Consider the following 17,668-nt stretch of genomic DNA (forward strand, 5'->3'; position numbering starts at 1 on the left):
TGAGGACAAATGGGCCTGAATCTCTGCTTCTTATTGAGCTATGTTACTCTAAGAAATTCACTTTATCTGCTAAGGTTCAATTTTCTTATCTGTAAAATCCAGATAACAGACCTCATAGAGTTGTAAGGACAAAATGAGAGAAGTGTGCAGAGCGTATAGTTCATGCCATTGATAGTTAGGCTATGGGTTCCTTGGCTGTTAGGTGGGTGTATTAATGCCCTCCTTTCCAGATGGCCATGAATTGTTGATAAATGCCCTGGGAACCATTTTGTAACTTCTGTGGACAATGGTCTAGTGGCTCTAGAACTTTTTCTGTCCTCAGAGCACCACCTCAACAAGGGGATTCTATAATCTCATTCATTCCATTATCACATTCTGTCTTTCCTCTGATCCCCTGCCCTTAGCAGGAAAAAAGGAATGAACAAAAGGCATCCCTCCAAGTAAGAAGGTAGACATTAGGCTAGGTAAAGGGGTGATGGTGGTGTTTGGGGAGCGTCACATCTCTAACATGTGGAGAGATTCATTTCTGCAGGTGTTCAAATCATCCTCTTCCCCAAATTTAAGGAGACCGAAGGCAAACAAGTCTTCATATAGATTAATCTCTTAAACTGCTATATGTATGCTTTTATAGTCATAATTTATATGTGTCATATTCACATATATTTTTCTTCTTGAGAAAAAAATAGAAAATTAACAAATTATTCCTCTAATTACCCTTTAGTTAAAACAAACATACACACCCCTTCCTTTGATTTATTTATTTCGTGAAGGGTTAGGCCTGGCACAGATGGAATACTATTTAGAGTTCACAATGTATTTAAATTACATAGTGTATTTGAATTTCAGGTCTTGAATTTCACATCAGGAAGCTGAATTCAGCCAAATTTCAATATGAAAATATCTCTGATCAGGGCATTAAATTGTACTTTAACCAGTTACAACTACCTTTCTCTAAGTCTTGAAATGTATTCATTAACTGCTTTCACCTCTGCTGTCCTCATAATCTATGTATGTGCATAGCTAACATTCATTTTCTTTATGGTGATTATCTTGTTGATGAAATAGCAGCAGTGGGATTTTTTTTTTATTCATTTTCCTCAGTTCCTTGCATGCTCCTGGTGACATGCCATCAACCACCCAATCAAAGTGTGCTCAAGGAGTATAGTTTTCAGGCTAGCCTAAGAAAAAAAAAAGGATTAGGAAGATAAAGCCATTGATCATGTAATATGTTTAGAGTCATATATATAGATATTTGTGGAATATCTGTCCTACTTATTTCTTCTGAAGATTCATTGGCTCCAGATATGCATTGGGAAATTAGAGAGAAATCAAGGGAGAGGTAGATAGAGGGCAGAAGTCTACATTGCAAAAGCTGTGTTATTTCAGGGGCCATGAGTTGAATCATAAGCAGTGACTTTATTTTGTGTGTCCCCAGGCTCACAGAAGCATAGAATGGGACTCTCAGAGGCAGGAGAATGCAGGTGAGGGGTGGGCTGAGGTCATGGGGAAGGGATTTGTGTCTGAGGCTGCTGCCAACCAGCCACTATGTTGAGCACTTTTACATGCCCTCTTGTGCAACCCTCCTAACTGCCTCCCTGGAGGTATAATTGTTTCCATTTTATAGAATTAAAAATGGAGCCTCAAAGAAGTTGACTAACTTGCCTAACATAGCACAGCAGATAAGTGGGGACCCAGAATTGGAATCCAGACCTGTCTGCCTCTAAAGAGGTAGTTCTTTCTCCTGTAATATGAGGGGACATTAGTGGAGGCTCAGTATGTATTGTTTTGATAAATTATATAATGAGTTGGATGAAGACAGCAATTATTTTGTAATACCTCTGAATAACAGATACTATTCTGATTGGGTCTTTTCTGCATGAAAATAACTAGGCTTAGAGTAGGAAACCAAAAAGATTTTAGCTGATTTGGTCATTCATATATTCACATTCATTGAACTATCTGAATAAATACAAATAATCTCTGGTCTCTAGAAGATCAAATTTTATTGAGAGAGAGAAGCATGTTATCAAATAATGCTACATTAATGGTCTCTCAAAGGACTACTAGAACAATAATTCTGTCTGATGGAACAGAAACAAACTGCACAAATCCAAATTTAAATGTCACACATCCGACAAGAATCATCAAGTCTTCCTCCAAACTGTCTCTGAAATCCCTACTTCCTCTCACTCTCCATGTATGGCCTCTGTTTACAGAGTTTATACTATCTCTCCTAGCTGGTCACTGTACATCCATTCTCTGCTACTTCTACTCATCTCCCACGTTGCCTTCAGTGGGATCTAAAACCCATCTTGCCATGATGGTTCTGCTCAAAGCTCCTCAGTGACACCTAGTTGCCATAAAGGTGAAGTCACTCCCAGTCTAACCCTTTCATGGGTCTTCCACATTGTAAGGATGGCATGCCGTAAGCCTCAGGCCTCCCACCTATACAGGCAGACTCTTTGCCTCCTGTACCCCCTGGCTGCCCGTCAGGACTCAACTCTGGTGTTACAGGCCTTCCTCCACACACCATATTCCTCTATTGTAGCCTTTGTAATTATTTGTTCATACGCTTCCCCATCCCCATAGACGTGAGCCACTTAAGGGCTGAAACTGTCTTATTTATCTTTTGATTTCCCATTTTATGTTAGTGGAGCTACGGTGACATAAAGTAGACACCCATGCAGGCCAAATTAAAACTGAAAACACATTTATGCTGGGTCTTAAAGGCTGAACTTGCTGGTTAAGCAAGGCAGAAAGACAGTTTCAGGCAGAAGAAAGAGCATAAACACAGGCACAGAGGTATGGCTGTAGCATCAGGAGAGTAGGTGGTAGGTGGCGGTGGGGAGGAACAGTAGGGTCTGGAGATGAGACTAGAAAGGCCAGCTTTACCCAGCAGGCTATGGGATGCCATTTTCAGCACTTATTTATGGGCTCTGTGATTTAGGGCAACAATGCTGTTCAACTGCCTGAAAAGTGAGGACAACAATGTGTACTGCAATTTGGGGAGTGTTCACCACTGTAGCCAGATTAGCTCTTTGCAACCAGAATGTGCTCCAATTGGTCAGTGCCTGACTCTGTTGATTATGAAATATCTTAAATATAGTAACACTGACCTCCCAGAGTTGGTGGAATGATTAAACCAGAAAGCATTAAGAGCTAGAGTCTTCTGCAGTTACTAGCCAGGTTATTGTGTCTTCCTTTGGCCCAATTAGTAAGAAGCATTACCTGGTGACTTCTTTGCCCAGTGTGTATCTTGGTGCTGCAACTTGACTTTTTGTTTCATTATTTATTTATTTTAGAAATAGACATATTTTAACAGCTGTGCATTTCCTGTCCCTTTGTGTTCTAGTCGCAGTGCATTTCCTCACTCTTTGTGGTACAAGGTTTCAGATGTCTGTTCACAGTGTCCTGTGTGTTAGAAAAAATTTATGGTAGTACCCTTGGCCTCTGTCTCACCATCCCAACCAACTCAAACATTTTATTTAGTGACTTTTTCCATGTGGTGGGAAATGAATCTTGAGTGTTAGAGTCTAGATCTGCCAGGAAATTCGTTCTGGGATGTTTGCCCACATCCATTGGCATTTTTCAAAGGAACCCCAGGTGTCTACATTAACACCAGCAGGACCACTTCGGGCCTCCATTGGCATTTATCAGCTGCTTTGTTCTCAGACTAAGTATGGAAGTTAAAGATGTAAGAGGCAAGATTGTAGAGCCAGCATATCTAAGAGTACAGCCCTCCCTTATCCCCAGACTCACTCCTGACACATCCTGGGTGTATTAGTCAGAATATGTCATTACAGGGTGCCATTCCCCTTTGATTATCAAGTTCAAACAAAAAGAGAGATTCTTTCTTTGCCTCTACTGGGCAATGTTTCCTACTTAAAATATAATTTAATTCATCTATTATTTAATGTGTTTGAATTTAGGGTCTGGCAGGTCAGAGTTGAAGAAGGAAGCCTGCTGCTACTGCAGCTTCTCCTCCCAAGGTGGTGTTTGATTTAGCAGTGTAAACAAATGACTGCATTCTCAAGAAGTCTCGAGCACAGCTGCCTGCCCTGGAGAGAGCTCGAACCTCTTCCGCTAGGGTGAACTCTGTTTCCTGGGGGGAGTATCAGCAAAACAACCAACGAGGAAATGTAGGACTTGTGTGGACTTCAAATAGTAGTAGCCCTGTCACCAGGGTTCGGCTATAGCAGTTGGGAAATGAAGGGAACAAGGAACTCCCTTCTCTTGCCTTTCTGTCCTTTGCTGTCACAAGGCACTTTAATGGTACTCTTTCAGATTCTAAACTCTGGTGCAAAACTTGCCCAGAATTTGCCTCTTAGACCATAAGACACTGTCTTTTTATTCACTGAAGATGCCCTTTGAATGTTTTCCATTACCAGTGCTATCTTTATGTTGAACCCTTTAAACTAGCCAATTCTTATGTACCTACATTATTCTTCCCTAATATCCATGACCATGTACATGATCATCTAGTTTCTCTCTCTGTAGAACCAAACAGCCTTTATAGATAGACTCCATGGCATCAGCCTTGTTAGAACCTACTGTGTTTTCATTTGTGAGCTAATCAGACCAGACCAAATACATCAAAATCCATGACCCTGGCTATGGCTTTAGTCCTTCATCTTTGTCTCCCAAACACACTCATACACATACTCATATAAATAAATATTGTATTTATTTTTGTATGTATTTATTATTGGACTGTTAGCCAAGATTTTAACTTCAGGGACCAGAACAAGTAGCAACAGAGAATGAGGCTACTTTCTCTGAGGCAAGTGACCTCCCCAGGAGAACGTAAAGGTACATCGTGAGCCATACCTCAGAAGATGACCCAAGAACTTCTGCATTATGTCCAAAGCAGCTTCCATAATTGCTGTGCCTTTACTTAAGGGAAATTTGGTGAAGATGGCATTCTGGATGATCTTCATAAGCCCTCTTCATAAGTAGAGTTGTCTGACGTTCACTTAATGGCCAAAGAGGAGCTAGTGAACACCAGTGGTTTAGAACTCATCCCCATCCCTACCCCCGTTGTCCGGGTGGGACATGGGACTTTGGCTTCAGTCTGTAGCATTGTTCTAACCAGATGAGATGCTGTAGATCAGCTTGGAATGTGTTGTGTTCCAAATCATATTATTTAAAGAAAATAACTGCCTTCCTCCCCAGACAAACAGCTGTCACAAATGAAAAGTAACCTGGCAGGGGCTTAAAAGCCATTAGCCTGTGTTGACTTTTAAGATAGTTTGCAAAAACAGTAATAAAAATGGTACTTATCAAGTTCTCATTATTTGTGAGACAGTTTAGTATCCTCCAGAGGACAGTTGCCTTGTCATGCCTCCTCAGTGAGCTTGGAGTGATCACTGTAACTGGCCTCATAAAGTGGTGGTGCAGGCTCAGGGGTTCATATGAGCAAAGCCCTTGGGCCAGTTTGGGTGCATAGCGAGCCTTTGGTAAGCACTAGCTTTTATTCTTACCAGGAGGCATTAACTCGCCCTTCCCAAACACTGTCATGTGATCCTTAAAACACACCTATGAGGTAGGGTGTATCTCAGTTTTGCAAATAGAGAAACAGATACAGTTAGAAGACGGCAGAGTGGGGTTGGCATTCAGGGCTGTCTGTCTCTTAAACACTACACCATACCACTTTCCAAGGTGGGGAAAATAACCCGACTTTGAAAATGGATCAGATGTTTCAGGATAGAAATGAGAGTTTGAGAACCTTTTACGTTTTGTTTTTCCACCGAGTATCAGGGTGCCAATCTAGGGGGACACAACAGGAAACGTGACTGTGAATCAGCTGCCTGATAAAACAGCCAGGATGGAGCCCACGTCATTGTGGGATTCAACAAAGTCATTGAAAACACCAGCCGCTTATTGCAGTATGGATATCCCTTTAAGACATAAAAGGAAAGTTCAAAGAGAATGAGCTAGATGGCTCAGAAAGCCACATTATTAAAATTTATTTGTTTTTATTAGCTTTTTTGCTTTAGTGAGAATTATACTCTCATTAACATTATCTCCAAAACTTACTTGTTACTAATTACTCCTAGTTTATCCTCTGAATCCAGGGTGCACAGGATTATATTCAACATATGGTAGTAAAGCTGTATTTCTTACATCAATCAAGACTTCTAAATTTAAATGAATTCAATTCAACAGACACTTATTGAGTCCTTTTCTTGAGAAAATATTCTTCCAGAGACCACAATGAGCGAGAATGGCGCCTGACCTCCAGGAACTTTGTTTGTAGAGCTCTGGTGATGAGCACAGTAACCAGTGGCCACATGCGGCTATTTAAATTCTGATTAGAAAAATTTAGTGCCTCAGATGCCTTAGACACATTTCAAGTGCTCAATAGCTTTTTTTGGTGACTAGCCACCATACTGGATAGGAAGATACAGAACATTTCCTCCACGTAGAAGGTTCTGCTGGGCCATGCAGCTCTACTGGGCAGGGGCAGGTGGTCTTCCTGTTGAAGAATTCTATCACCATGACCTCGTGGTTGGAATGGGACTTACTCTTACAGTAACGTGGAAACAGCACCACCCTTCAACTTGATCTCTGAAGACATGGATGCAGATTCTGCTCCTGACCCGTATTGACCTCAGGCAAGGCCCTTGGTCCCTCACATGCTTGTTTCCTCCCTAATAAAGCAGGGACCCCTGTCCAGGGCCCTGTGATGCCGAGTAAATTGGTAGAATACGCCGTGTGTGGGTTCTAATGTCCTACAGCTAAAAGAAACCACAAAGAAGAACTTCCATCTCTCCAAATAATTTTTTCGTTTTGGAAATTTAATTTTAAATTCACTTGAATCATCCATACTAGAATTCTGTATATGCAGACCTAAACTTGCTAAACTGATGTATTTATTTATTTTCATTTTTTAAAGATTTTATCTTTGAGTAATCTCCACACTCAGCATGGAGCTTGAACTCACAACTGCAAGATCAAGAGTCTCATGTCTCACTGACCGAGCCAGTCAAGCTCCCCTAAACTGATTTTTTTTTAAATGAGATTCTTTTATTACTCAATTTTGTAGAACAAGGTCTCCCCAGAGGAAACTTAAATGTGCTTCTTTTTCTTTGTTTGTTTTTTTAATGTACTCTAGCAGTTTAGTTTTGATCTTCCTTGTCCAAGGAGGTTGCCAATTCTCTGTCCCCATAGAGTGCTGTTAAGTACTGACATGTTGGGAGCTGGGCCTTTGGTCTTCGACTATGGTGAAAGTCTATATTCCACACCAAAACAAGAAAACCAACAAGCAAACAAGAATGCCCCCAAAACATAAAATAGCAAACCTTATGTTATTTCCAGAAAAAATAACCATGTATTAAGGACTTTCGGTGTCATGAGGTACTTAAGTCCTTTATCTCATTAAAGGACTAACCAGCAATAGGCTGGGTGATGCTTGTTTGTAAAAGATTAGCTAAGTAAAGAAAATTTCCTATTTTTCTTTATGATGTGTAAGTAAGTGTGGACTTACTGGTATTTTTTAAAGAAATTCCACTTCCATTTGAGGTAATTATCTTTTTAATATGGTGTCACTTAAGCCTTGGCCCTCTGTATTTTCTTATTACCCGTGTTCCTCTTCCCATATCAGCTGGAAAGCTAACGGTATCTTGAGTTTTCTTTCTTTTTATCTAGAAGAGAGAGAACACTACACGGGACCTGCTCCCCAGGATGTGGAGCTTGAGGTGGGACAGTTTAGTTCAGAAGCCCCAAAGAGAGTGGGTTTGCAGTATTTTGTTGTTCAGATTCAGTTCCTCAGTACAGTGAGGCTGCTGGTTCACCTTCTGGGATTGCCTGAGGGGGACTTAGCAGTGAGGGGTTGGGTAAAGGAATTGGGCTTGCCGGCTTCTTACCCGGTCAGCAGGAGCTCGGGTCACTGATGAGCTCTTTATGACCTGTCCACCTTCCTCTCTTCTCTACTTCTCCTGGTATTAGTTGTGGGATCAAATGAACTAGAGTTTGACCCCTATTCCACCACTTTGGGGAAGTGACTCAGCCTCTTGGCGCCTGAGATCCCTGGGCTGCAAAGGGAGGATAAATAAGAATTGTGCTCTCCTACTTTACAAGACAGTTGGGAGCATGTGGAGGGCAGTGAATTAGGCCGTGCCCATGGCTCCTGAGATGGGGGGAGAAGTCTGGGCCTCTGAAAGGTGGGGAGGGAATCCAGGCCCAGCCACTTGCTAGCTGTGTGACCTCTAGCAGGTCTTCTGGAGTTCAGTTTCCTCTTCAGTAAACTGAGGATTCCAGGTAACTCACAGGCTCTGTGTGAGTTCATGTGTTCCTTTAAGCCTGTTTCACAACAGTCTTCTAACCAAGCTTCCTGCTTCCCCCCTTGCCCCACCAGTAATTGTTCAGAAACACAATTGGATCCCACTTGTCCTACCCTTGCTTAAAACCCTCCACTAGTTTCTTATGGCCTTTTAAAATTTGCCTGGAGGGCTCCCAGTTTTAGCATGGAAATCCTCCTGTCCTAGAAAGCTCCTCATTGGTTGGTCACACTGCAAGTCCCGCAGGGCAACTGATGTGGCCCTCACCCACCTTCTGACTGCTCACCCTCCCTCTGGTTCCTTCTACTTCTCTGCACTTTGGAAAGACCTAAGGAGCACTCAACACAATGCTGATGCCTTGGCCCTGCCTTTTGAGAGTCTGATTTCATTGTTTGGAGTGAGACCTGAGAGTAGGTGTCTTTTTAAAGCTCCCCAGTGGTTGTAAGCACAGCCAAGGATGAGAACCATTGCTCTATTCTTACAGGTCTCCGGACACCCTATGTGTTCTCTGTGCTGGAGCTGACCTTCCCCCCACTTTCTTCCTCTGGCTCATTCCTTCTCATCCTCCTCCTACTCAGAATCCCTTCCTTCAGGCAGCCCTCCTGTTCCCCTCCAGGTAGACTTAGCCATGATGGATTCCCAGACTACTCTGGACTTGCTTTCATCAGAGCCCAGTCATTTTGTATTGTGATTGTTGATTTACTCCACACCTTTCCCTCATTAGGTCTAGAGTTTCTCTCAGGAAGAGATTTTTATCTTTCCTCCTTGTACCCCTGGAGCCAAGCAGGCTCTGGCACATTACAGGCTCTCAGTAAGTATTGAGTGAACAAATTAATCAAGACAAGCCTATCTGACCTCTTGTGAGTTACATTCTAAGAAAGAAACGTTGACACAATAACTCTAGTGTATTATAGGAACAAGAGGTTAAGGGAAAAACCAGATCCCAGGATAGTCTAAGAGTTTAACAAACCTCTACATTTATTGGACAACCCGCAATGTTCAAATTTATTTATTTATTTATTTATTTATTTATTTATTTATTTATTTATTTTCAATGTTAAAATTTAAAAGAAATTCTTAGCTTTGCTTTTCTGTAGGGCCTTTGGAAGGTGGGGAGGGATGATTTTTTTTTTTTCCCTCTTCCAGTGGGAAGGAAGAAGATCTATTAGGAAACTCCTCCCCCACCTGCATTACCTGTCAGAATCATAACTGGAAATTATTTCTTGGACTAAATGGTTTTGGCTCTCTGTTGTTTGTGTTCTCCTTCCCTGTTCTTCCCTCAGCTGGCCACCATTGTGTATTTGCAGAGAGACAGGAAGGTTCACTGCTACGACTGCTTCTCTCTCTCTCTTTTAAAACTCTTTTATCAGCTTGCTTTCTGATCTTCAAAGCAGCCTGTATCCAGTGTGACCCCATTCCCTTGCCTCCCCATGCTGGGGAGTGAGAGCTCTGAGTATTTTTGTCATTTTGAAAACTTGCATATTTGGACAGCCTTGGACAGCCGGGTGGTATGGCCCTCATTAAATCTGCAGGGATGAGAGCAAGTAAGCATTTGTAAGGCCCCTTTACCCCCAAATCTAGACACAGTGGAAATTTGACCCCAGACCCCACAGTTAAGCAAATAGTAAGTTTATAGATCTCCTTGCATTTGACCCATCCCCTAGGGCAGCAGCCCTATCCTCTGCCTCTTTTTTTTTTTTTTTTTTTTTTTTGCAATTGAGTCTTTGCTGTTGGTGTTCTTCAGATGCTCTCAACCTTTGTGATTATCTGCAGTGCTTGATCCTGGATAAGTTTGAAAGCTATGATGATGAAATTCAGCTCACTCAACGAGCCCTGTCTCTGCTGGAGGAAAACAGGTTCTGGGCTGGTGTAGTGTTCCCTGACATGTATCCCTGGACCAGTGCCCTACCAACCCATGTGAAGTACAAGATCCGGATGGACATAGATGTGGTGGAGAAGACCAATAAGATCAAAGACAGGTGATGTTTCAGGCAATCTTGAAGTCCCTGTGCATCCCCAGGAATGTATGAGGCAAGGAACAGAGGCCCATCACCTAGGGACAGTAGGGTTACTTGGACAGGCACAGAAACACTTTGGTATCAGAGAACTAAGCTAACTAAACAGTTGGCTCTGTTAGCTGTATGGAACCAGAAGAGCTCAGTGACCCTGTCATCACTCCCACAATTTAGCACTGTCCCTTGCTGGCATTTGGGCAGTTTAGAGATGGAGACCTCTAGGTATTGAATTATCTTCATGTAGAGGTTCTACAAATGAGGTTTCTCCAAAGCCACTGAAAAATTACATTTGGTACAGAGTCAAAGATAGAGACTGGCCTCAGCTTAAAAATCAGTGAAATTTAATTAAGGGGAGATAAGATATTTTATAATGCTCCCAAGGTAGAATCCTTGAATTAAAGCAATTACAAGTCACTGTGGCTAATATTGGTAACTGAGATTTGAACTACAAACTAGAAAATAGAATCAGTTTGGAACATTTTAGGGGTGAGGTTTAAAGAGAGTGAGTTCTGAGTCCACTTGTGCTTGTGAAGTGCCACTAAACTGTCCATTCCCATTCCCATCCATTGTCCCTCCCTCCGGTTTCTTTGTAGGTACTGGGATTCTGGTCCCAGAGCTGATCCCGTGGAAGACTTCCGATACATCTGGGGAGGGTTTGCCTATCTACAGGACATGATTGAACAGGGGATCACAAGGAGTCAGGCCCAGGTTGAGGTTCCAGTTGGAATCTATCTCCAGCAGATGCCTTACCCCTGCTTCGTGGATGACTCGTGAGTCAGAGGCTTCCAGTCTCCCTCCCAGACATATTAATCAGGTTGATGGGATGAGAGGGAGTAATCCCCAGGCTTCAGTCTCTTTGGAGAGAAACCCCAGGAGTGAGACCAGCTTGAAGAGCATGGAGCTCTGAATGAGGAGCCAGCCTCTCCCAGACTCCAGGCAGGGCCCGACGAGCAAGTGAAGTGGCAGGGAGAAAAGAGTTGGTGTTGTGGGTAGAAAAGGGAAGGTGAAAATAAAAGCAAGGGAAGTGAGGTTGGGAAAGGGGACAAAGGCCTTTTAAGTTTCCACTACGTAGTATGTTTGGTATGTGGAAGAGTTCTGGTCAGAGTGTTTGCCCAATGATTGCCAAATCAGCAAATTAGGACTCTGCATTGCAAGTAGGTCTGGTTCCTAGGAGCCTCAGAATAATGCAGCTCCTTCCCTAATTAACATTCCCATGGTGCATGCTTAATGAGAAGGTAGAGGAATGTGTTGGATGAGCTGGAACCCTCCCTTCCTGCCCACCCCCAGGCCTGTGCATCTGTTGGCCAATAGCAAGCTAAGCAAGTAGCCTATTGTTTTCTGAACGTGAATTTGGAGGGGGGGGCGGTGATAGAGAGAGGGACAGAGAGGAAGAGAGGACAGAGTGGGCTCATTTACCATGGTGGATGTGGGCAGGAACACTCCCAGGACAGCAGCAGAGACCCAGACTGGCTTAGGATTCAGCTTCTAGAAAAAAACACATTGTGTCAGGGGGTCCAGGAAGGAGAGAAACACTCACAGCCTGAAGAAAAGAAAAGTCAAATTGCCACCTGACAAACAGTAAGATAAAGTCCAATATGGGATGGGCACAGGAAACCCTCTCTCAACACATTAGTCCAATAGGATCTCCTTCCTCAGCTCTACAGGGACTAAAGAGGTAACAGTGGCTATTCTGCAGTCGGTTTTGTTTTAGACAATAGATGTCAATGGGACATAGAGTCAAGGGCAAAAACCCAGTTCCACATTTGGCAGGGTAGTGGGGTACACAATAAGGAGTCTGTGGCGAGTCTGGCCATTTAGAGTGGGAGAGCTCTCTGGTGGCAGATTCCAGAGTGCAGGCTTTAGGAATTTCTAGTTCTTTCTTTAGGACCATCTTGAGAACCCTACCACATTGGAATTGGCCCTTCCTGTGACAACCAGCAATTTTCACTACATCATAATCCCAAGGGCTTTACTAGCACATCAAGCACAGGGAAAATATATGTGAAGTTTGCAATAAAGTAATTCCAGAATATCAAATCTATCTTGCTTGCTAGAATGAATATCCATGGAATTATTCTTCCGGTACATGGCAGGTAGAGTAGTTGCTACTGGATCACTGATTGATTGTTGGGTCAATTGCCTTCTGAAAGTGCCACATTGAATAATTATTCTGTACCTCTTCCTGCATAACTGCAGTTTGATCCCCTGGGACAGATAGTGCTAAGGTGGCTGATGCCCTTGGGGAGCCCAGCTATTGGTCTTACCACCAATATCAGTTCCTTTCATTGGTAGTTCACCTTCTTGGACTTCACTGTCAGTTAGCATGTATCTTCACAACCACATCATCAAGTTTGTAGTTCTTTCCCATGAGATCTTACAAAAAGGTCCACACTGTATAGCATACATAGTACAATTTTATTTTACACATATAACTTGTAGAGCATTCATCTGAGCTAACCAAAAAGCTACCATCTTGCTCTAAGGAAAATGTAATCCTTCAGGGAAAGGTGCAATGTATTAAAAGATTCAAGCCTGTTAATGCCCAGGGGGGATTTTTCTGCCTTCCCCTCCATCTGGGCTTTGTTCTCAACACATCCAATCAACAAACATTTACTCTACCTCCACCAGATACAGGGCATTCTACTTTTCTGTTTCTCTCCTCTTGCTTCAGTTTTATGATCATCCTGAACCGCTGTTTCCCTATCTTCATGGTGCTGGCCTGGATCTACTCTGTCTCCATGACTGTAAAGAGTATCGTCTTGGAGAAGGAGTTGAGACTGAAGGAAACCTTGAAAAATCAGGGTGTCTCCAATGCAGTGATTTGGTGTACCTGGTTCCTGGACAGCTTTTCTATCATGTCAATGAGCATCTTCCTTCTGACCATATTTATCATGGTAAGCCAGATGGAGAAATCCCAGAAAATCTTGAATAGTTTTGTACCTCCCAGCTCTCCTCCTACTAATGAACTCATGCCTGCAGTCATCTGGTCACCAAGGATAGCCTGATATGTAACTACCCAGCCATTTCAGCTGAAGTGGCCATATGCAGCTGCCCAGTCATTTCAGCCAAGATGGAAAAGACTAGTGTCTCCCCAAGGAGCCCCAGTATCATAGTGTGTCCCCCATTCCCACTTCCTGCCCAGTGACCCGCAGTCTACAGAGATTACCTAAAAAAAAAAATAAAAATAAAAATAAATAAAAAATTAATTAATTAATTAAAAAAAAGAGATTATCTAGCCCCATTCCATGGACTATATGGAGAAGCTACTGTTAGGAGAGCCCAACACAGAATGACTATATGTGCGAAGGGTTCTCTCTTTCAGACACGGAAGAAATGAGTACAAAGAGTGTTTTCCTGGGATTACTGTCTCAACCAGAAGCTGGGGTTAGAATGTGAGGAGCCTTTGCATTGTATTAGGAGAGCAGACCTAGACTGTTTATTAGTTACCATCAGGGTCACACCATTCATGGCTTGACTGTAAGATATTCTGCAGCCCCAAAAGTCTCCAAGACATTTTGAAGGATGGGACTTAGAGTCTGTCCTTTCTCAGCAATAGAGTTTTTACAGCTGCCAGCAACATGCATAGGTCCATCCTCTGCAAACTTGCAGCTCCTTCACAAGCTAGACTTGGAAATAATGAAACATTATTTCATAATATATTCTTTTCCTCCATTTTTAGTTCCTCCACAGATTCTCTTTTGTACTTGTTAGATGATAAGTTTCATAAATTTGGGTAGTTTTTTATATTTATCTGTCAGGATTTCATATAAACTTCAGACTTTAGACCTTGCAGGCTCCTGTTATGATGCTATCAAGCTTGTTTTATCTTTCTACTGGTCATATTAAGTGCCCCTCTATACTAAGCAATGTGTGTGCTGAACCATGAACTCTGGCTAAGTGTGTCCTATCCCATGCTGGACCATACTGATGTCAACCTGATCCAAGAATGTTCCATCACATATTCTGTCCACCCAGCAAATACTCAGTTAAACCAAATCCTACCCCTTCTTTTTGCAGTAAAATGTATGATTCTGAAGGGTTTTGTTTTCAGCCTTAGTCAAACCCTGTACTATAGCCCTATCAAAACCAGTGCTGATGTAGAGGTCATCCTGTTCAAGCGACCTAGCTTTAAATTTGTGGCTTTGAATTTGCAGGATCCGGGCAGCCTGGGTGGCTCAGCAGTTTGGCACCGCCTTTGGCCCAGGGCCTGATCTTGGAGACCTGGGATCGAGTCCCGCATCAGGCTCCCTGCATGGAGCCTGCCTATCCCTCTGCCTGTGTCTCTGCCTCTCTCTCTCATGAATAAATAAATAAAATCTAAAAATTAATTAATTAATTAATTAATTAATTTGCAGGAAACTTGAGCTCAACAAAGATGATCCTTGTCTTCTTCTAGTGGTCCCTTGTTCCTTCTCAACCTTCAGTCTGCCCCTTTTCCCATTTCCAAGACGTTTTGTGTCCTCCAAATTAAAGGAGTCAAAATGCACAAGTGTCTGACTTGTCATACATGTCTGACATATATGATATCTTGCAATGTCTGGTAAGTGACATTGAGATCTGCCTTCCTAAGAATGGGCATTAAGACTTCAAAGCTTCTAGGACGTGAGATAAAAAAAATGTTCACTATGAGTTTCTTGCACAAAGGGGTTTCTCCTTGTGGGAACCAGATCATTGTTCCAGTGATGACGGAAACAGAATTTTGCACACCAAAATAGGATTCCTTAGAATGACACTCCCATCTTTGCCTTGTCCTTCCTTCCCACCTCAACTATGCAGGAAAGAAGCTGGAAGCTGGGACAATGGGAAGGTTCCAGTTATTCAAACTATTAGGAACAGAAAAGAAAAGTGGTCATTAGAGGAAGCCAAGGTCTGTGAGGCTCTTGGGTCAGCCCAGTGACTTTCATCTCTGCTTGAGTTGATGAAAGACTGTATGGGCCTAGAAGTTTGTCAGACTTTGCTTTGAGCTGGGAAAAGAAATTTATTTATCTTAAAGTTCTTTTAGCCATAACCATATGTTCAGCCATGGAGTTGCTTTTACTGAGCTGTGTGATTAAGGAAAAGGAGTGAGCTTTCCATAGTGATGTGGAGAGCTCTTTGACACACAGGAGCTCTGAATCCCAATTTTGATTTTCATTTAGAGTTCCTTGGAGTTTGGTTGTAATTAAACCTAGCCCTCTTCCACCTTCCTTTGCCATTTGTTTTATCCTATTTTTCAATCTGTTCTGTTGGTGCCTGGCAAGCACAAGAGTGTGAATGAGGGAGAAATGGTAGCAATAGCAGACAAGTGGCACATTCATTCCTCTCAGTTCTTGCACACCCATGATAGATATCACTCATTTCTCTCGTTTCTATTAAGAAACCAGTCCTTCAGGGCACCACGAACAATTGATCAGAACCCATTCAAGAGATGAACCTATTTGTACCTTTATGTTCTCAAGAGAAGAGCAAGATGCTCTATATGTATTTGGAGCTCTGTGCAAAGGATGAAATTCCTCATAGGATGTCTGTAGTAAAGGAGAAGCAAGAAGGCCTAATAAATTTGAACATCTCAGTTTATCCTATAATGGAAGTGAGCAGCAGCTCACTTAATGAAAATTGCTAATTTGGGCCTATTTTCTACATAGCCAAACTGATTGATCCACTTTGGCTGTGTAGAAATACTGAGTATTTCCCTGGGTTCTATGCATGTGTACAATACTGATGGAGAGGGAGGATTAATCCACTTCCAAGTGATGTGAATTAATTACTGATATTTTCACCAGTGTGAGTGGTAAATCTCAGAATACAAGTACACATGATTGAGTCAGCAGGCCAGGCCCCAAGCAAAATATTACAGTTTGTTGGGGAGTCTCCTGCCTCCTTTTTTTGTCCCTCATCTACTCAGTGTATCTTGGAGCTGTATGCTCTAAGATCTTCCTCCCTTGCTCTAGGCTTATTTCTCCCTTCCGACCAAGGATTTGCTTACTTAATACATAATGATTTCTTGTACTGATAGGCAGCCTAATGTGTTGCCCTCCCAGGGAGAATGGCACTCCGTGGATTAGAAGAATTCAATGGCATTGAGTCTCAAATGTAGATTTTGGGTACGAATGAGAGATGGTAAGAGAAATCACTGTGGAGTAAAGGGCTTCTGAAGGCCCAGAATCACAGCACAGAGATCACCCCCAAAGAGAGATGGTTCCCTGGACAGGGGTAGAAAGTATTGACTCAGATGGCCTCTTTGGTTTCAGCATGGAAGGATCCTGCATTACAGCAACCCGTTCATCCTCTTCCTGTTCCTGTTGGCTTTCTCCACGGCTACGATCATGCAGTGCTTCCTGCTCAGCACCTTCTTCTCCAGAGCCAGCCTGGCAGCAGCCTGCAGTGGCGTCATCTACTTCACCCTCTACCTGCCACACATTCTCTGCTTTGCCTGGCAGGACCGGATGACGGCTGATCTCAAGATGGCTGTGGTGAGGGATCTTGGGCTCACCCCTAACATACAAAACATTTTGGCCAACGCATCTGTAGTAGTCCTGGAAAACTGGACTGCCCTTTGTGGGGATCCACTTTGCCTTTTGGGTCAAAGGGACATAAGTTGTAAAGGCACAGGGCAAAAGTTGGGTCAGTCTTCATCTTGAGCTATGCAGCAGCAGTCCCTCCTTATCAAACCTGCCTGATAAGTCTGTCCTGGGATGCAACCAAAAACCAGCTCAACTCACAGGTCCTTTGTATTTCCACAAGAGGAGAAGAACTCAGCTCATTTCACTCACTTTTCTTTTTGCAACATGTGAGAAGATTCAGAAGGAGAGAGTTTACTCCCTAACTGTTCTGCCCAGAAAGATGTTTCCATTCATGAAAAGCATTTGTTTCTCTCCATAAAAAACTTTAATTTGAGTAGCTTATACAAGGGCTTTTATCATGTTCAACTACTGCATGCAGAAATGAGCCAGTTAAGAGCCAAGCCCTCTTGTCAGGAGAGGACTCTAGAAATTGGCTTTGATTGCTTAAGAAACAGATCTCTTAGTTCACAATCCCCAAACTAACAGCACTTTTTTAACCAATTTCAAATGGGCCATTTCCACCCTCTCATTAACCAGGCTTCCGGGTTCTTTAGAGTGCAGCTTTACTTGTCCTCCAGAACTTCCCTCCATAGTTTTTTATGCAATGGAGTCAAGAAAGGACCACCACCTGCCTCTTACTGGGGAAAGATCTAAGTTGTTCTGATAACTCACACTTATTTGGCTACAGAACTGCCAGGGTATCTGCCTTTTATGTCTCATGTTAAACAAGAAATTAATTGCTGCTATTTATAGCACCTAGTTTTCTAAATTGATCACAATGGGCTAGTATCAAAATATCCTCATGGTCTAGTAGAGCTAGGCTGTCTTGGTA

The 17,668-nt window shown here is 42.6% G+C and overlaps 1 protein-coding gene across 2 annotated transcripts in view; it reads left to right on the forward strand.

The window, feature by feature from the left end:
• The window catches only part of ABCA4 (ATP binding cassette subfamily A member 4), a 128,437-nt gene that overhangs the window by 44,964 nt on the left and 65,805 nt on the right, over positions 1 to 17,668 (forward strand). For both annotated transcript variants that reach the window (XM_025996528.2, XM_072754574.1), the window contains 4 exons: positions 10,053 to 10,258; positions 10,888 to 11,064; positions 12,966 to 13,188; positions 16,525 to 16,746. In XM_025996528.2, the coding sequence (XP_025852313.2) occupies positions 10,053 to 10,258; positions 10,888 to 11,064; positions 12,966 to 13,188; positions 16,525 to 16,746 (828 nt within the window). The remainder of the gene's footprint in view (positions 1 to 10,052; positions 10,259 to 10,887; positions 11,065 to 12,965; positions 13,189 to 16,524; positions 16,747 to 17,668) is intronic.

This window comes from Vulpes vulpes, chromosome 3 (assembly GCF_048418805.1).
Source record: "Vulpes vulpes isolate BD-2025 chromosome 3, VulVul3, whole genome shotgun sequence".
Classification (NCBI taxonomy): domain Eukaryota; kingdom Metazoa; phylum Chordata; class Mammalia; order Carnivora; family Canidae; genus Vulpes; species Vulpes vulpes.